This window comes from Heteronotia binoei, chromosome 15 (genome assembly GCF_032191835.1).
Source record: "Heteronotia binoei isolate CCM8104 ecotype False Entrance Well chromosome 15, APGP_CSIRO_Hbin_v1, whole genome shotgun sequence".
Classification (NCBI taxonomy): Eukaryota; Metazoa; Chordata; class Lepidosauria; order Squamata; family Gekkonidae; genus Heteronotia; species Heteronotia binoei.
In genome coordinates this window covers 3,683,597-3,703,921 of record NC_083237.1, presented here as the reverse complement: position 1 = coordinate 3,703,921, position 20,325 = coordinate 3,683,597, and the positions used below count along the sequence as shown (strand labels likewise).

The window sequence follows — 20,325 nt, the reverse complement described above, 5'->3', positions numbered from 1 at the left end:
GACATTTTGATGACGTCACTTCTGGGTGACATCATTTCGTGTCGCGCGCACAAATGTCCCCCGCCGGGGGATGAAGAGGACTTGGCAACCCTATCCCCTGGAGAAAACGGCTGCTTTGAAGGGAGGACTCTGTGGCATTGTGCCATGCTGAGGCCCCTCCCCTCTCGAAACCCCGCCCTCTCCTGGCTCCACCCCCAAAGTCTCTAGATATTTTCCAACACAGACCTCACAACCCTCCTTCAGAGATCAGTTCCTCTAGAGAACGTGGCAGCTTTGGAGGGCGAACTCTCCATTGCGTCTAGATGAAATCCTTCCCCAAAATTCCGCCCCCAGCCAAAGGCAACCCGATGCAAGAAAGGAGAGCCGCAGCTGAGTGAGGCCAGCCAGAGATCCAGCCAGCCCAAGCAGGCCTCGCTCACCTGGGCTTTCCCAAAAATCCTTCTCCACGGGCACTCAAGAGATCTCAAGGGATCTCCCAGGTCTGAGCTGGCAACCCTAACTGAAGGCCACTCTTCTCTCCCTCAGGCGATGGCTGCCCATGTCCCCACAAGCCCTGGCCTCCCTCAGATGCTCAAGGCAGGTGTGAAGTACTTCAGCGGCCTACAGGAGACCCTCTTCAGCAACCTGACGGCCTGCAAAGCCTTGGTGCGGTCGTTGCGTACCTGCTACGGCCCCATGGGCCGTAACAAGCTGGTGGTCAACCATATCGGCAAGAGCTTCCACACCTCCCACGCCGCCACCATTCTGCGCGAGCTGGAGTTGGAAAACCCGGTGGCGTGCCTGCTGCGAACGGCTGCCGAATCCCAAGAGGAAGAGACGGGCGACGGCACGAATTTTGTGATCCTCCTGGCTGGGGCGCTGCTGGAGAACGCAGAGAAACTCCTGCGGTCCGGGCTCCCGGTGGTCCACATCCGTGCAGGTTACGAGATGGCCTCTAAGGAAGCCCTGCGCCTGTTGCCCGGCCTCGTCTGCCACGTTCTGAAAAGGCCACGTGACGTGGACGAGGTGATGTGGGTCCTGCAGACCGTCCTGGGCAGCAAGGTCTTTGGCCACCAGACGTTCTTGTCCCGACTCGTTTCCAAGGCCTGCGTCTCAGTGCTGCCCCAGGCAGGCACAACTTTCGACCCGGACTTCATCCGTGTCTGCAAAATCCTCGGCGGCAACGTGACCGACTCTCGTGTCTTGGAGGGCATGGTCGTCTGCACAGAGCCGGAAGGGGTGGTCAAGCGGGTGGAGAGGGCCCGTATCGCGGCCTACTCGTGCCCCTTTGGCCCATCTGGGTTTGAAGCAAAGAACACTGCTGTTTTCCAGAATGCGATGCAACTGAAGGACTTCGGCGACAGTGAAGAGAAACTGATGGAGAATCACATCCAGGAGATCGCTCTCGCCGGCGTCAATACGGTCATCGTTGGAGGAAAGCTGGAGGACATGGCGCTCTTCTATGCCAACAAGTATAGGATCATGGTTGTGCGGCTGAGGTCCCGGATGGAGCTGCAGAGCCTGTGCCGGGCGGTGGGTGCCACCCTGCAGAACAGCTTGGTCCCCCCGCCACCTGAAGCGATCGGGCACTGCCGCCGTGTCTACATGAGCGAGATCGGCAGCACCCTGGTGGTTGTGTTCAGTCAAGAAGGGGCGGCTTGCCCTGTGGCCACTGTGGTACTTCGAGGAGCCACTCTGGAGATGCTGGAATGCGTGGAAGAAGCCATCCGTGATGGAATCAGCGTCTACAAAGTCTTGGCCGGTGATCCGCGGCTCTTGCCCGGCTCCGGAGCCACAGAGATGGCGCTATCGGTGCGGCTGAGCACTCTAGGGATGTATTATCCCGGATCTGAGCAATACGGCATCTTGGAATTCTCCCAAGCTTTAAAAACCCTTCCAGCCACCCTGGCCGAAAACGCAGGGCTGCCAGTCAACGAGGTGATGGCTAAGATGGAGGTACAGCACCAGCTGGGCACGCAAAACACTGGCATCAAGTTGATCGCTGAGGAAGCCGATACGATCAACGTCACCAAGGAAGGCCTGCTGGATCCCTTCTTGGTAAAATACCGGGCTATTGCCTTAGCAACCCAGGTGACGGTCACACTGCTGGGAGTAAGTGAGATCATGGTGGCCAAGAAAAGTGGGGGACCCAGGCCCAGGGGGGAGAACCCCAACTGGGACAAAGAACCGGATATGCTGGAATGAAGGGGGGAGTCCTCCTCCTCCTTCCCCCCGCAAAAAGTTACAGAAAACCCACCTGCTCAATAAAGTACGGTCACCATTGTTGAGTCAGTCTCCATGGTCTCCAATTTGTACTAGAAAGACCCCACCATCTTGGTTAAGTGCTTGCCGATTGGATGAGTGGGCTGATGGAAAAGAGGGATTCTACACAGAAGATGAACCATAAAAAATGAATTCTACGAGTGGCACATAAGTTACCACAGAACAAACTTTCAGTCTGGACTCACACCGGACTCAAACTTTGTTGTGTTACAATCAGAGAGTCATAGAGTTGGGAAGGACCCCCAGGGTCATCTAGTCCAACCCCCTGCACAGTGTAAGAAATTCACAAATATCTCCCCCCTGCCTTCCCCCTGCACCTGCTGGCATGGCCTTGGGTCAGCCATAGCTCTGGCAGAGGTTGTCCTTGAAAGGGCAGCTGCTGTGAGAGCCCTCTCCAGCCCCACCCACCTCACAGGGTGTCTGTTGTGGGGGAGGAAGGTAAAGGAGATTGTGAGCTGCTCTGAGACTCTTCGGAGTGGAGGGCGGGATATAAATCCAATATCTTCATCTACCTCACAGGGTGCCTGTTGTGGGGGGGGGGAAGGTAAAGGAGATTGTGAGCCGCTCTGAGCCTCTTTGGAGTGGAGGGAGGGATATAAATCCAATATCTTCATCTACCTCAAAAGGTGTCTCTTGTGGTGGAGGAAGGTAAAGGAGATTGTGAGCCGCTCTGAGATTCTTCGGAGTGGAGGGCGGGATATAAATCCAATATCTTCATCTACCTCACAAGGTGTCTGTTGTGGGGGAGGAAGGGAAAGGAGATTGTGAGCCGCTCTGAGACTCTTCGAAGTGGAGGGCGGGATATAAATCCAATATCTTCATCTACCTCACAGGGTGTCCGTTGTGGAGGAGGAAGATAAAGGAGATTGTGAGCCGCTCTGAGACTCTTCGGAGTGGCGGGCGGGATATAAATTCAATGTCTTCATCTAACTCACAGGGTGTCCGTTGTGGGGGAGGAAGGTAAAGGAGATTGTGAGCTGCTCTGAGACTCTTGAGTGGAGGGCGGGATATAAATCCAATATCTTCATCTACCTCACAAGGTGTCTGTTGTGGGGGGGGGAGGAAGGTAAAGGAGATCGTGAGCCGCTCTGAGCCTCTTTGGAGTGGAGGGCGGGATATAAATCCAATATCTTCATCTACCTCGCAGGGTGTCTGTTGTGGGGGAGGAAGGGAAAGGAGATTGTGAGCCGCTCTGAGTCTCTTCGGAGTGGAGGGCGGGATATAAATCCAATATATTCATCTACCTCACAGAGTGTCTGTTGTGGGGGAGGAAGGGAAAGGAGATTGTGAGCCACTCTGAGACTCTTCGGAGTGGCGGGCGGGATATAAATTCAATGTCTTCATCTAACTCACAGGGTGTCTGTTGTGGGGGAGGAAGGTAAAGGAGATCGTGAGCCGCTCTGAGCCTCTTTGGAGTGGAGGGCGGGATATAAATCCAATATCTTCATCTACCAAGCAGGGTGTCTGTTGTGGGGGAGGAAGGGAAAGGAGATTGTGAGCCGCTCTGAGACTCTTTGGAGTGGAGGGCGGGATATAAATCCAATATCTTCATCTACCTCACAGGGTGTCTGTTGTGGGGGAGGAAGGGAAAGGAGATTGTGAGCCACTCTGAGACTCTTCGGAGTGGAGGGCGGGATATAAATCCAATATCATCTTCTTCTTCTTCTCATGATCTGCCTAAGTTCACAAATCAGCTTTGTTGTCAGATGGCCACCTGGCCTCTGTTTGAAAACCTCCAAAGACGGAGAACATACCATCTCCTGAGGAAGCCTGTTTCAAGGAGGAACCGCTCTTTCAGGAAGTTCCTAATGTTTATTTGAAAACTCTTCTGCTTTAATTCCAACCCGTTGGGTCTGATCCACACAGTGACCCACCTGAATACAGTTTGCCAATTAAGCAAATTTCCCCATGCTGAAGGGAAGAACTAGGCGGCATTCAGGGCCCTGATTCCCTGATTCTGTGTCACGTGCAAGGCATGGAGGAGGGATGGAGGAACAAACAGGCTTACGAAGGAACAAAAGGAGCCCCCTGGTCAGGGGCACAGAATGATTAGGATGATGTAATTTCCTTTGCATCTGGCCCTTCCTCTAAGTCAAGGGTGGCCAAACTGTGGCTCGGGAGCCAAATGTGGGTCTTTCACACATATTGTGTGGCTCTCAAAGCCTCCAGCGCCCTAAATCACTTCTGCCAGCCATGTCAGCTGGCGGCTTGGAGAACGCATTTAAAGTTAAAGTTGCTTTCTTTCTACCTCCCCCTCCCCATCTTCCTTCCTTCCTTCCTGTCTTGCAGCTCTCAAACATCAGACTTTTTAAAAAGTCATGTGGCTCTTACATGAAGCAAGTTTGGCTGCCCCTGTTCTAAGTAATTCAGGAGTTAGATCAGGCAGTGTTGCTCCCATTTTATCCTCAAAACATCCCTGTGAGGTCGGGTAGGCTGTTCCTGGCTCAGGGCTATCCCGCCATTTGCTTCCTAGGTTTGAACCCCCAGCCCTCCACAATCCAAGTCCAAACCTCTATCCTTTATTGAGGTATTTGTTGCATTTATACCCCACTTTCCTCCACGATGGAGACCCAAAGCAGCTTAAGTTGTTCTTTTTGCCTCCATTTTACCCTCCCAACCACCCTGTGAGGTAGGCCAGACTGAGAGTGTGTGACTGGCTTCCACGGCAGAGCGCAGATTCGAACCCGGGTCTCCCCGATCCTAGTCTGACACTCGAATGACTACATCCAACTACGCTGTGACCCCAGACTCTCCGTTATTTCCCCGGAACCAGCAGGGTCTTTCCTACCAACTTGCAAAAAAATTGGGGGTGGGGGGGCCAGAATTATGCTAGAACCAACCAAGAACAGGTGCGTGTGTCGCTTCAACGGCCTCCCCCTCTCCACCATCCTGTGGACTCCTTTCCTTCTCCTTCCCCGGCTTCCCTCGTTGTGGGGGTTGCAGCATAAACAGAGAGGGAGAGGGGGGCCGGACTCTCCCTGCCTGAGCCTGCCAGGCTCTCTGTGGCACGTTGCACCTGCAGCCGTTCAGCACTGCCATCCAAGAGCAGCAATTAGCAGGCGCGTTTACCCCATCCAGGCCTAATTAACTAAATGGCCCGCAAATAAGGCCCAAGTCCCAGAAATCAATTATATTAACCCGTGTCGGTTTTCAGCCACCAGGCGGCATTCAGTTGAAGGCTGTCAGTGGCTACTAGCCACGGTGGCTGAGGGGAACCTCCCCAGTCAGAGGCACTAAATCTCGGAATCCTGGAGCCAGGAGAAGACAACCTCAGGGGAAGCCCTCGGCCCCTCTGCCCTGTTGCTGGCCCTCCAGAAGAACTGGTTGGCCGCTGTGTGAGGCAGGAGGCTGGACTAGATGGACCACTGGACTGATCCAGCAGGGCTCTTCTGATGTTCTTATGAAGACCTCAGCCCCTCTGCCCTGTTGTTGGCTCTCCAAAGGAACCGGTTGGCCACTGTGTGAGACAGGCAGCTGGACTAGATGGACTGCTGGTCTAATCCAGCAGGAGTCTTCTGAAGTTTGGAGGAAGACCTCAGCCTCTGTGCCTTGTTGTCAGACCTCCAGATGAACTGGTTGACCACTGTGTGACACAGGATGCAGGACCTGATGAGCTTCTGGCTTGATTCAGCAGAGCTCTTCTGATGCTCTTCTGAAGGCCTCAGCCTCTCTGCCCTGTTGTTGGCCCTGCAGAGGAACTGGTTGGCTGCTGTGAGAGACAGGAGGCTGGACTAAGATGGACCCTCACTGGTCTGATCCAGCAGGGCTTTTCTGATGTTCTTATGAAGGTCTCAGCCCCTCTGCCCTGTTGTTGGCCCTCCAGAAGAACTGGTTGGCCGCTGTGTGAGACAGGAGGCTGGACTAAGATGAACCCTCCCTGGTCTGATCCAGCAGGGCTCTTCTGATGTTCTTCTCAGGGGAAGGTCTCAGCCTCTCTGCCCTGCTGTTGGCCCTCCAGAGGAACTGGTTGGCCACTGGGTGAGACAAGAGGCTGGACTAGATGGACCCTCCCTGGTCTGACCCAGCAGGGCTCTTCTGATGTTCTTCTCAGGGGAAGGCCTCAGCCTCTCTGCCCTGTTGTTGGCCCCCCAGAGGAACTGGTTGACTGCTGTGTGAGACAGGACGATGCACAAGACCAGGGGCGGCCAAACTTGCTTAGTAGAACAAATATCAGATGTTTGAGAGCCACAAGACATGAATGTCCACAGGGAGGAAGGCAAATAGGGGGAGGGAAGGGGAAAGAAAGCAACTTTAACTTTAAATGCATTCTCCAAGCCGCCAGTTGGCTTGGCTTGGAGAAGTGATTTAAAGAGAGCAACGCCTTCTCCAAGCCAGCCAGCAGGGTGGTGGGGGCTTGGAGAGCCACACAATATGTGTCAAAGAGCCAGTTTGGCCACTGCTGCACTAGACTGGTCTGATCCAAGAGGGCTCTCTTGGTGTCCTTATGTTCTGATTCAGAAGAGAAGCGCATGCAAGGGTGACCCCGTGGAGGAGCAAAGCCTGTTCCATTTCAGGCTTCGTCTGCAACCCTGTCATAGGCCGGGGGACATTCCCACACACACACGTGTTCCAGCGTTAACCCTGCAGTGGGAGGGAGAGGGGTGGCTCTCTGACCAACCCACCGAAGCAGCCGCTGGGCGGAGGAGGTTGCCAATCCATGCCCTGGGGGGAGTCCACAGCAGGCTCTGCCCCCCAGCCACGCGCTGCCCCAGCTGGTTCTGAGTCAAGCCCCTGCAGCGTTGCCAGTGGAGCCTGGCTCGAACTTCCCGCAGGCAGAAGCAACGGCTGAGAGCGACAAGATAACATTGTTCCTGCAGGGGTAGGACCCCCCAAAATCCAAGGGCCCCATAAGCCCCCCCAGGATTCTCTCCTGGGAGCCAAGAAGAAGAATTGCAGATTTATAACCTGGCCTTCTCCCTGAATCAGAGACTCAGAGCGGCTCACGGTCTCTTATATCTTCTCCCCCCACAACAGACACCCTGTGAGGCAGGTGGGGCTGAGAGAGCTCTGACAGAAGCTGCCCTTTCAAGGACAGCTCTGCCAGAACTATGGCTGGCCCAAGGCCATTCCAGCAGGTGCAAGTTGAGGAGCAGGGAATCCAACCCGGTTCTCCCAGATAAGAGTCCGCACACTTCACCACTACTCCAAACTGCCCATCACAAGCCACTACATACCAGTCAAGCCAGCAACCCTGAGAAGCAGCAGCCACCCCGAGTGACTGACCGGTGGCCTGGAGAGGAGGGGAGATAAATCCAACAGGGCAATCCCCCCAGAACATGCCCCACGGAAATGAACAGGAATTGCACAAACTTGTACAGGAAAGTTATCCATCAAATGGAGTCCCCTGAGTGGGCATGTGGGGTGGAGAATCTGGATTTGTGTGGGCCAGCCCAGGACATCTCGTTTATGTCATAGAATCATAGAGGCGGAAGGGACCTCCAGGGTCATCTAGTCCAACCCCCTGCACAATGCAAGAAACTCACTAATACCCCACCCCTAAGTTCACAGGATCCACATTGCTGTCAGATGGCCATCCAGCCTCTATTTAAAAACTTCCAAGGAAGAAGAGCCCACCACCTCCCGAGGAGGAAGCCTGTTCCACTGAGGAACCGCTCTCGCTGTCTGGAAGTTAATCATAGATTCAGAGTTGGAAGGTACCTCAAGGGTCATCTAGTTCAACCCCCTGCACAAGGCAGGAAACTCACAAACAACTCCCCCTAAATTCACAGGATCCTCATTGCTGTCAGATGGCCATCTAGCCTCTGTTGAAAAACCTCCAAGGAAGGAGAGCCCACCACCTCCCGAGGAGGAAGCCTGTTCCACTGAGGAACCGCTCTAACCGTCAGGAATCATAGAAATCATAGAATCATAGAATTGGAAGGGACCTCCAGGGTCATCTAGTCCAACCTCCTGCACAGCGCAGGGAACTCACAAACACCTCCTCCTAAATTCACTGGATCTTCATTGCTGTCAGATGGCCATCTAGCCTCTGTTTAAAAACTTCCAAGGAAGGAGAGCCAACACCTCCTGAGGAGGAAGCCTGTTCCACGGAGGAACCGCTCTAATGATCAGGAATCATAGAAATCATAGAGTTGGGAGGGACCTCCAGGCTCATCTAGTCCAACCTCCTGCACAGCGCAGGGAACTCACAAACACCTCCCCCTACATTCACAGGATCTTCATTGCTGTCAGAGGGCCATCTAGCCTCTGTTTAAAAACCTCCAAGGAAGGAGAGCCCACCACCTCCCAAGGAGGAAGCCTGTTCCACTGAGGAACCGCTTGAACGGTCAGGAAGTTCTTCCTAACGTTGAGCCAGAAACCCTTTTGATTTAATTTCAAGCTGTTAGTTCTGGTCCGAGCCACAGAAAACAATTCCACCCCATCGTCTATAGGACAGCCCTTCAAATCCTTGAAGATGGTGATCCTATCACCTCTCAGCCGCCTCCTCTCCAGGCTAAACATCCCCAGCTCCTTCAACCTTTCTTCATAGGACTTGGTCTCCAGATCCCTTACCATCTTTATCGCCCTCCTCTGGACCCATTCCAGCTCCCCCTAAATTCACAGGATCTTCATTGCTGTCAGATGGCCATCTAGCCTCTGTTGAAAAATCTCCAAGGAAGGAGAGCTCACCACCTTCCAAGGAGGAAGCCTGTTCCACTGAGGAACCACTCTAACGGTCAGGAAGTTCTTCCTAGTGTTGAGACGGAAACTCTTTTGATTTAATTTCAACCCATTGGTTCTGGTCCTACCTTCTGAGGCCACAGAAAACAATTCCACCCCATCCTCTATAGGACAGCCGTTCAAGTACTTGAAGATGGTGATCCTATCACCTCTCAGCCGCCTCCTCTCCAGGCTAAACCTCCCCAGCTCTTTCAACCTTTCCTCATAGGACTTGGTCTCCAGACCCCTCACCATCTTCATCGCCCTCCTCTGGACCCATTCCAGCTCCCCCTAAATTCACAGGATCTTCATTGCTGTCAGATGGCCATCTAGCTTCTGTTGAAAAACCTTCAAGGAAGGAGAGCCCACCACCTCCCGAGGAAGCCTGTTCCACTGAGGAACCGCTTGAATGGTCAGAAAGTTCTTCCTAATGTTGAGTCAGAAACCCTGTTGATTTAATTTCAACCCGTTGGTTCTGGTCCAACCTTCCGGGGCCACAGAAAACAATTCCGCACCATCCTCTCGAGGACAGCCCTTCAAGTCCTTGAAGATGGCGATCCTATCACCTCTCAGGTGCCTCCTCTCCAGGCTAAACATCCCCAGCTCCTTCAACCTTTCCTCATAGGACTTGGTCTCCAGACCCCTCACCATCTTCATTGCTCTTCTCTGGACCCATTCCAGCTCGTCTATATCCTTCTTAAAATGTCATTGCAGGGGGAGAAGCTTCATTCCCTACACAACTAGAATGCGTGTAATCCAAGAGATGCGGCAGCTCTTCCTGCTTCTGAGGAACCCCTGGATGTTCCGTGCTCATGCTCCCCCTTCTCTCTCCTCTCTCTCTCTCCCCCCCTGCAGCACACTGCTTCTGCCTCAAGGGCTCCTCGATTGGGCAGGACTCATAAAGACGCACGCTTTCGAGTGGGGGCCCAGCTGTTTGCGGCCTCCGCTTCCAGCACCAGATGAGCGGCGAGGGACCTCTCGAGGCGCGCCTTTCCAAGAAGCTGAGGACACCAGCTGAGCTGCACGGCAGGGCCGGCCTTTGCCAGCGTTCAAGTCATTTATTTTAATGTCATTTAATCAAGCGCCTCGCCACCAGGCCTGCTGCAAAGGTTCGGTTATCGAGTTAAGAAACCCATGCAGGTGAACGAGCCAGGGAACATCACAGATGGCTGGAGACTGAGCCAACCGGAGCTCCACTCCGGAACCTTGGGGAGGGGCCGTGGCTCGGGGGTAGAGCACCTGCGTGGCATGTGGAAGGTCCCAGGTTCGATCCGCGGCATGGCCAATGAAAAGGCCTAGGCCAGGGGTGTCAAACATGTGGCCCAGGGGCTGAATCAGGCCCCTGGAGGGCTCCTATCTGGCCCTCGAGCAACTGGCAGCCGTCTGCTTCCTTCTCCCTCTCTCTTGGAGAGCCAGTCTGGTGTAGAGGTGAATTGTGTGGACTCTTATCTGGGTGAACCGGGTTTGATTCACCACTCTTCCACTTGCACCTGCTGGAATGGCCTTGGGTCAGCCATAGCTCTGGCAGAGGTTGTCCTTGAAAGGGCAGCTGCTGTGAGAGCCCTCTCAGCCCCACCCACCTCACAGGGTGTCTGTTGTGGGGGAGGAAGGTAAAGGAGATTGTGAGCCGCTCTGAGACCCTTTGGAGTGGAGGGCAGGATATAAATCCGATATCATCTTCTTCTTCTTGCTTCGTTCTGCATCACAGCTTGCTTTGCAAGGCTTACTCAATCGCACGGGAGCTACAGAGCAAAACCTCTGTTTTCTCCATCGGCTGAGGCTCCTCCCTCGGGGAGGAATAGCTTGCTTTGCCAGGCTCTCTCAATCGCGCAGCAGAGTTACTGAGTCAAGCCTGTCGCTTGTCGCCCTTCTGTTGGCTGAGGCTCCTCCCACCCCCAGTCCCCTGGGGAAGGAAGGAAAGAGCCAGAGCTTCCTTTGCCCAGTTCCCTGGATCCCATGGGAGAGATACAAAGGAAGCACCTTTAAGACCAATGTGCGGTAACGTTTTAAGCATGTGTTAAGTTTTGTTTTTTAAAAAATTAATTGTGTTTGTTTGTGTCCTTCATATCTCTGCTACCTGATCTTAAATAGGTACACACATGGCCAGGCCCAACATGACATGGCCCAGCCTGACCCAGCATGGCCTGACCCAACAAGGTCTCATTTACGTCAGATCTGGCCCTCATAACAAATGAGTTTGACACCCCTGGCCTAGGTGGTAGTTGATGTGAAAGACCTCCTTCAGAGACCCTAGGAAGCCACTGGCCGTCTGAGTAGACCAGGGGTGGCCACACTTGCTTAATGTAAGACGCGCATTGAATCAATGTCAGATATTTAAGAGCTGCAAGGAAGAAAAGAAGGCAGGCAGGTAAATAGCTGGAGGAGCGGGGAGGGAGAGAGAGGTGGAAAGAAAGCAACTCTAACTTTAAATGCATTCTCTGGCTGCCTTGGAGAAGTGATTTAAGGAGAGAAATACCTTCCCCAAGCCGGCCGATGGGGTGGTGAGGTTGGGAGCTTCAAGAGCCGCACTCTATGTGTGAAAGAGCCACATGTGGATTCCGAGCCACAGTTTGGTCACCCCTGGAGTAGACGGTACCGACCTTAAGAACATAAGAGAAGCCATGTTGGATCAGGCCAATGGCCCATCCAGTCCAACACTCTGTGTCACATAAGAACATAAGAGAAGCCATGTTGGATCAGGCCAATGGCCCATCCAGCCCAACACTCTGTGTCACATAAGAACATAAGAGAAGCCATGTTGGATCAGGCCAATGGCTCATCCAGTCCAACACTCTGTGTCACATAAGAACATAAGAGAAGCCATGTTGGATCAGGTCAATGGCTCATCCAGTCCAACTCTCTGTGTCACACAGTGGCCAAGAAAACCCCAAGTGCCATCAGGAGGTTCACAAGTGGGGCTACAAGCCCTTCCACTTTGCCCCCCCACCCCAAGCACCAAGAAGAGAGAGCATCACTGCCCCAGACAGTTCCAATAAAATGCTGTGGCTAATAGCCGCTGATGGACCACTGCTCCATATTTTTATCCAATCCCCTCTTGAAGCTGGCTATGCTTGTAGCCGCCACCACCTCCTGTGGCAGTGAATTCCACATGTTAATCCCCCTTTGGGTGAAGAAGGACTTCCTTTTATCCATTCTAACCCGACTGCTCAGCAATTTCATCGAATGCTTGCGAGTTCTCGTATTGTGAGAAAGGGAGAAAAGTACATCTTTCTCTACTTTCTCCATCCCTTGCATAATCTTGTAAACCTCTCTCATGTCACCCCGCAGTCGACGTTTTTCCAAGCTAAAGAGCCCCAAGCGTTTTAACCTTTCTTCATAGGGAAAGTGTTCCAAACCTTTAATCGTTCCAATTGCCCTTTTCTGGACTTTTTCCAATGCTATGATATCCTTTTTGAGGCGCGGTGACCCAGAATTGTACACAGTATTCCAAAATGAGACTGCACAGGCTTCTTTAAGGGACGGTCCGTGTCTCAGGGGCAATCAGATGCCCAGTATGCAGAAGGCGCCTGGTTCAATTCCTGGCATCTCCAGGCTAAACGGATCAGGAGGGAAGTGATTTGACAGATCACTGCCAGTCTGACCTTGATGGACCATGGATCCGATTCAGGATAAGGAAGCTTCATGAGTTCACAAGGCCGGTGCGAGAGCTACCATGGTGTTGTGGCCAGACCACAATCTGGAGGAGCTGAGTTCAAGTCCCCGCTGAGCCACAAGGGTCACGAGGTGACGGCCCACCCTTTAGAGCTACAGTTTCTCTAGTCTCTCTTGTCTGGAGAAAAGCTGTCATTCTGAGACAACTCCGGGACCCACCTGGAGGTTGGCAACCCGTGGACCTCTCCGAGTTTAGGAAGAGGGTGCGTGAGGATCAGTGGTGAGCGCAGTGGCAGTAGGTGGCAGACTTTGCCGCTGTCCTGGTTATTTTTAAATTTCTGAGAGACGATTTGGAGAACTGAATGGCAGCAAAGCTTACAGAAAGAGACAAGGAAGGATCCCACTTTCTGGCGATGTTTAGAGAATGGCGGCTGCCAAGAGTAGACATGGAAGAGAATCAGGCCCAGACAAAAGGGGCAGAGGGGTGAAAAGCGACCCCAGTTTGGAGGCCCTCCCCTCACTTCAGGGTAATAAGAAAGCGGGGGGGGAGGGGAAACATCTGCTGGGCACTCCATTATTCCCTATGGGGACCAATTCCCTTAGGGAATAATGGAGAATTGGTCTGCGGGTATCTGGGGCGGGGGGTCTGTTTTCTGAGGTAGAGGCACCAAATTTACCGCAGAACATCTGGTACCTCTCCTAAAAACACCCTTCAAGTTTCAAAAGGATTGGACCAGGGGGTCCAATTCCATGAGCCCCCAAAGAAGGTGCCCCTATCCTCCATTATTTCTAATGGAGGGAAGGCATTTAAAAGGTGTGCAGCCCCTTAAATTTGATGGCCAGAACTCCCTTTGGAGTTCAATCATGCTTGTCACAACCTTGATCCTGGCTCCACCCCCAAAGTCCCCAGATATTTCTCGAACCGAACTCCCTCCTATCCGTTTTCTGCACCAGAAAGGTGCTGGGATGGACTTCATTTCCTTGTTTTTCCAGTTCTGCTTGCACCGAATACTTTACTTGGAAAAGGAAAAGGAAAGGTCCCCTGTGCAACGTTTTCACGGCAGACTTTTTACGGGGTGGTTTGCCATGGCCTTCCCCAGTCATCGACACTTTCCCCCCATAAAGCTGGGGACTCATTTGACCGACCTCGGAAGGATGGAAGGCTGAGTCAACCTGGAGCCGGCTACCTGAACCAAGCTTCCGCCAGGATCGAACTCAGGTCGCGAGCAGAGGGCTCCGACTGCAGTACTGCAGCTTTACCACATTGTGCCATGGGGCTCTTTCATACCTTCATACTCCACTTGGGGCAGCAAAAACAGGGAATTCACTCCCCTAGATCCATTTCAGTGCATGAAAGAAGCTGGGAGCCCAACCTCCCCCTCACAAAGGCGATGGAATCCCAACAGTCTCTCCTGTCTTTGCCAACAGCCATTCCCTGCAGCTGCCGTGTGGCTCTGGGGGAAACAGAGCTGGTTCCAGGGAATCAACTATTATTTAAAGCCAACACATCTCGTCTGGCCCTTGTTTGGCCTTCCTGAGACATGGCTCACTGGCTCGAGTCATTCAAGGCAGTTGCTCTGAAGGGACCTGGGTGTGGCAACCGGGCATCTGTGTGTGGGGTGCTGCAGTCCTACTGGCATGTGGTTGGACTCAAAGGCAAGAGGGAAATGCTTCTTAAAGAAAATATCCATGGGGCAGTGAGAAGAAGAGGAAGATGAAATTGGATTTCTATCCCGCCCTATACTCTGAATCTCAGAGTGGTCACAATCTCCTTTACCTCCCCCCCCCCCACAACAGACACCCTCTGAGGTGGGTGGGGCTGAGAGAGCTCTCCCAGAAGCTGCCCTTTCAAGGACAACCATTGCCAGAGCTAAGGCTGACCCAAGGTCATTCCAGCAGCTGCAAGTGGAGGAGTGGGGAATCAAACCCAGTTCTCCCAGATAAGAGTCCGTGCTACCAAACTTAACCACTACACCAAACTGGCTCTCAAGGAAAGGCTGACTGGCAGGGTTGCCAGCTCCAGGGTGGGAGATTCCTGGAGATCTGGGGGTAAAATCTGGGGAGAGGAGAGACCTCAGTGGGGTATAATACCACAGAGTGCACCCACCACAGTGGCTATTTTCTCCAGGGAAACTGATCTCTGTCCATGGCAATTCCAGAAGATCTCCAGGCCTCACCGGGAGGTTGAGAACTAGGGTTGCCAATCCCCAGGTGGGGGAAGGGGATCCCCCGGTTTGGAGGCCCTCCCCCCGCTTCAGGGTCATCAGAAAGCGGGGGGAGGGGAGGGAAATGTCTGCTGCGAACTCTATTATTCCCTATGGGGATTTATTCCCATAGAAAATCATGGAGAATTGATCCGAGGGTATCTGGGGCTCTGGGGGGGGGCTGTTTTTTGGGGTAGAGGCACCACATTTTCAGTATAGCATCTAGTGCCTCTCCCCAAAATACCCCCCAAGTTTCAAAAAGATTGGAACAGGGGGTCCAATTCTATGAGCCCCAAAAGAAGGTGCCCCTATCCTTCCTTATTTCCTATGGAAGGAAGGCATTGAAAAGGTGTGCCGTCCCTTTAAACGTGATGGCCAGAGCTCCCTTTGGAGTTCAATTATGCTTGTCACAGCTTTAATCTTGGCTCCACCCCAATGTCTCCTGGCTCCACCCCCAAAGTCCCCAGATATTTCTTGAATTGGACTTGGCAACCCTATCGAGAACCCTATGGTGGAAAGTTTTGCTGCAGAGTAGAAAGAGCGAGCAAACTTCTCTGGCGATCCCTCCCAAGCCGAAACCCAACGTATTTTCAGCCTTTGGGATTTTTCCACAAACACCAGCTCTCTGTGCAGCACAAACCCCCCAAAACGGAGTGTGTGTTTCCATGGGGAGCTAAAGATAGATGGGGGGGGGAGTAAGCAGTGGGGTGAGATGAGGCTGGTGGGGAGGAGGGGGTGCGAGAACAGGGAGGGGGAGCGCAGGGAAGGTGTGAGAAACAAGAGAGAGATGAAAGAACCAGCGAGATGGCAGGATGCAGAGAAGTGTGAACGACAAGCCGGAGAGGAGGGTGTGAGAGAAGCGATGGGGCTGCAGGTGCAGCTGGAGTAGCTCTCGGGGACGGGAAGATGTGGGAAATCCTGCCTGCAGGAGGCTGGAGGTAGCAAGAGAAGCAGAGACCACCCCCACAGAACCCAGTCAGAGCAGAGAAGGCCAGGGTGGCTCCCTCCCTCCCTTGAAAGAAGCTGGAATCCTGCTTCATTAAAAGTCGGAATGACATTATATGTCTGTTGCTACAGGGCCGGCTCTTCCACCAGGCAAACTAGGTGCTTGCCTAGGGCGCTGGCCCTGGAGGGGCGCCAAATTGGCCGCCCGCACCTGTTGGTTTTTAAAACACCCCTTCCCCGCCCAGATTGCCGCCGCTTCTCCCCGCCTCCTTTCCTGCCTCCCCACCCCAATCGCCGAGGCTTCTCCCCGCCTCCTTTCTCGCCCTCCCATCCTGCTCACTCCTGCTTCTCCCCACCTCCTTTCCTGCTGTCCTGGCCTGCATCACTGTTGCTTCTCCTCGTCTCCTTTCCTGCCCTCCCCAATCGCTGTTGCTTCTCCTTGCCTCCTGTCCCGCGGGCCTACTCGCGAGCAGGCAGCGCCCGCGGGCCTACTTGCGAGTAGGAGGCAGTCGCGGGGACTCAGGGGCGGGGTGCAGCTGTGCTGCCTTGGCTGCCAGAAGGCCTCGGGGCGGCCCTGTTAGTAAACGGGTCGCCCTCCTAGTTTGGATCTTGACTCGCTGTCGCCCTGTGTGTTATTACCCTCCTAGTCGAGGCAACAGGTAGGAGTCAAAAGATCACTTGGAGCTGGTGGAGTCTACAGGACAGCATTGAATAGGAGCAGGGCCGTCCCTGCCCCTGGGCAAACTAGGTGCTTGCCTAGAGCGCCAGCCTTCTGGGTGTGATGAATTGAGCAGACCCCATGTGACTCTGTGACATTGTCAGTGCAGAGGGGGGCACCAGAAGTAGGGTTGCCAAGTCCAATTCAAGAAATATCTGGGGACTTTGGGGGTGGAGCCAGGAGACTTTGGGGGTGGAGCCAGGAGACATTGGGGGCGGAGCCAGGAACAACGGTGTGACAAACATAATTGAACTCCAAGGGAATACTGGCCATCACATTTAAAGGGACAGCATACCTTTTAAAATGTCATTTCCAAGCTCTGGAGTGGTGCGCAGCCCCTTGCTCCGCGGGCAGCAGCACCGCTTTTTTTTCTTGGCACAGCTGCTCTGATTGCAAGGGATGGAGCCGGTGACATCAGAAGGATCGCGCAGCCTGCCCGGGGCCGCTGCTCTTCACCTGCCACCCCAGCCGGGGCTGGAAACTTTAGGGGGTTTGGGCAGCAGCCGCAGGCAGGGAAGGCAGTGGCGGCTGGCCTCTCTCCCCACGCCCCCGCAGACCGACTGCGTGCCCAGAAGGGCCAGGGGGGTGCCAGGTAGGCGCTCGGCTGCAGGGGCTGGCGAGGCCAGGCGGCTTCCAAGCGAGAGGGCAGCTTGGCTCCTGGAGAGGCCCGCAGGAAGGCAGCCTTCCTTCGCCCCGCCGCCCTGGCCAGACGCCCACCTGGCTGGGCCTGCCACTGGCCGGGGGGGGGGGGAGAGAGAACGAGGCTCCTGATAGCCCTGCGGCTGTGCAGCTTCCCTTCCCTTCCAGAACGGCTGCGAAAGAGAGAGAGGAGGAGGAGAACCCGCGGCGGGCCGACCCGCGCCTCAGCCGCCACCCGGATGAAGGAGCCTTCCCCGCCGCCTCCCTCCCTCCCGCCGCCGGCCCCGCCTCCCAGGCTGCCCCGCCGCCATCGCCGCCGAAGGAGGCCCAAGCAGGGCTGAGGAAAAGAGCCACAGCACCCGACTCGCTCTCCCCTCAGCGGCGCCTGCCACCCACCGCGGATGAACGCCAAGCCAGAGGAACCGACCTCTTGCCCGGGCTGAGACAAGAAGGGAAGCTGCGCAGCCGCAGGGCTACCAGGAGCCTCGTGTCAAAGAAGCGCCGAGCTCCAGCCCACCCCGCCGGGCGCCGGCGCAGCACCTCGGCAGCAGCCAACCCGTCTTGTTTCGGGCAGGTGGGAAGGGCCGCCATTCCCCCCCGCTTTCCAAAGTTTTGGGGAGCGGGGGGAGGAGGCTCCAGATCGGGGTTCTCCCGCCCAGGCGGGGGATTTGGGAACCCTAACCAGAAGTTGGCTTTGCTTAGGGTGCCTGTCACGACTCAGGAGGGTATTACCAATTGCTGCCGCCACGCTGGGTTAAGGGTGCCCCTTGAGAAGGCCCAGAGTACCCTCCCGAGCCCTTCAAGCCTCCTGTAGTTTAGGCCAAATAATAGGTGAGAGGGCCAGGCAGAGTGAACGACAACAAAAAGATTTTATTTTAAGAGGAAAGTTCAGTGCAGCAGAAACAAATAAGGTGCACTGAAGAGTAAAGGGGTGAACGGAAAATAAACAAATGCCCTAACGCGTCTCTCTAAACCAGGGGTCCTCAACCTTTTTAAATAGGGGGCCAGTTCACTGTCCCTCAGACTGTTGGAGGGCCGGACTGCCGTTACTGTACAAGGCCGCGGGCCGTCAGTTCTCCGTCTTCTGCATCTCTCTCCCTTCCCCACACCACACACCCCGGCCTGGGAACTCACCTCACCTCGGTATCACCTCACACTCTGTCTCCGCCGCCTCAGCCCAGTGCCGGAAGTGTGCGTTGCTAACGCGAGTTTAGGTCGAACGTCACTTCCGGTCTGATTTTGCCATAACCCGGCGGGCCGCATAAACGTCCTCAGCGGGCCGCATCTGGCCCACGGGCCGTAGGTTGAGGACCCCTGCTCTAAACAGTCCCTACTGTCTCAGTCAGACCTCGGCCTACTCACCCTACTTCTAAGGGCAAGAGTCTCTTCCTTGCAGCAGCCTTCCTCAGCTCTGCCTCCTAGGAGAAGAGCACCCACTTCCTGGGCTTGGCCCCACCCCTCTCTGGGCCTGCTTCCCTCCAAAACCCTCGCTACCCAATCAGAGGGACAGAGGTAGGCTTCCCAATCCCCAGGTCCCAGCGGGGGATCCCCTGGTTTTACAGGCTTCCCCCCTCCCCCAGCCAGCTGGCCAGCGGGGGAAGCTCCACCCCCACAGCCATTATGCACCTCCAGGAACGATTCCCATAGGGAATGATGGGGAATTGATCCACGGGTGTCAGGGGCTCTGGGAAGGCTGTTTTCTGAGGTAGAGGTGCCAAATTTTCCGTATAGCATCTAGTGCCTCTCCCCAAAATACCTCCCAAGTTTCAAAAGGATTGGACCAGGGGGTCCAATTCTATGAGCCCCAAAAGAAGGTGCCCCTATCCTTCATTATTTTCTATGGAAGGAAGGCATTCTAAAAGGTGTGCTGTCCCTTTAAATGTGATGGCCAGAACTCCCTTGGAGTTCAATTATGCTTGACACACCCTTGCTCCTGGCTCCGCCCCCAATGTCTCCTGGCTCCACCCCCAAAGTCCCCAGATATTTCTTGAATTGGACTTGGCAACCCTAGACAGAGGGGATCCTGGGAGATGTAGGCTCTTCCCAGTAACTCCTCAGCAGGCTTCACTGGGGCCTGCAGGCCTCGCTAGGCCCAGGATCATGACAGTGCCAGCCTTTTAGGCCACACACCCCTGTTGTAGCAATCCTCCAAGAGTTTACAGTAGGCCCTGTAAATTCTTGGAGGATTGGCTACATCAAGGGGGTGCAGCCCAATATGCAAGAGTTCCTGCTACCAAAAGAAAGCCCTGGTAGAACTCACCTCACCTGAGAGGAAAGAAGAAGAAGAAGACGACATTGGATTTATATTCTGCCCTCCACTCAAGAGTCTCAGAGCGGCTCACAATCTCCTTTCCCTTCCTCCCCCACAACAGACACCCTGTGAGGTGGGTGGGGCTGAGAAGACTCTCACAGCAGCTGCCCTTTCAAGAACAACCTCTGCCAGAGCTATAAGAACATAAGAGAAGCCATGTTGGATCAGGCCAATGGCCCATGCAGTCCAACACTCTGTGTCACACGGTGGCCAATATATGTGTGTGTGTATATATACATACACACACACACACATATATATACACACTGTGGCTAATAGCCACTGATGGACCTCTGCTCCATATTTTTATCCAATCCCCTCTTAAAGCTGGCTATGCTTGTAGCCGCCACCACCTCCTGTGGCAGTGAATTCCACATGTTAATCACCCTTTGGGTGAAGAGGACTTCCTTTTATCCGTTTTAACCTGACTGCTCAGCAATTTCATTGAATGCCCACGAGTTCTTGTATTGTGAGAAAGGGAGAAAGGACTTCTTTCTCTACTTTCTCCATCCCATGCATAAGCTTGTAAACCTCTATCATATCACCCCACAGTCGACATTTCTCCAAGCTAAAGAGCCCCAAGCGTTTTAACCTTTCTTCATAGGGAAACTGTCCCAACCCTTTAATCATTCTAGTTGCCCTCTTCTGCACTTTTTCCAATGCTATCATATCCTTTTTGAGGTGCGGTGACCAAAACTGTACACAGTATTCCAAATCAGACCGCACCGTCGATTTATACAGGGGCATTATGATACTAGCTGACCCAAGGCCATTCCAGCAGGTGCAAGTGGAGGAGTGGGGAAGCAAACCAGGTTCTCCCAGATAAGAGTCCGCCCACTTCGCCACTGCACCAAACTGGCTCTCCAGAAGAAGAGGAAGGAATTGGCTGTGGGGACATTTGGGGGGCCGTGGATTCTCCGGGCCACATTTGGGGACTACCCTGTCCTGGCTTTACCCCTGGGATGAGAAAGGAT

General features: G+C 54.2%; 1 protein-coding gene across 1 annotated transcript; it reads left to right on the top strand.

Moving 5' to 3' along the window:
- The first annotated feature begins 527 nt into the window (after window positions 1-527).
- LOC132584592 (T-complex protein 1 subunit theta-like) lies at window positions 528-2,184 on the top strand. Its single transcript, XM_060256494.1, has one exon. It carries the CDS (start codon window positions 529-531, stop codon window positions 2,182-2,184), a length of 1,656 nt encoding a protein of 551 aa, XP_060112477.1. The 5' UTR covers window position 528.
- Window positions 2,185-20,325: the final 18,141 nt, after the last annotated feature.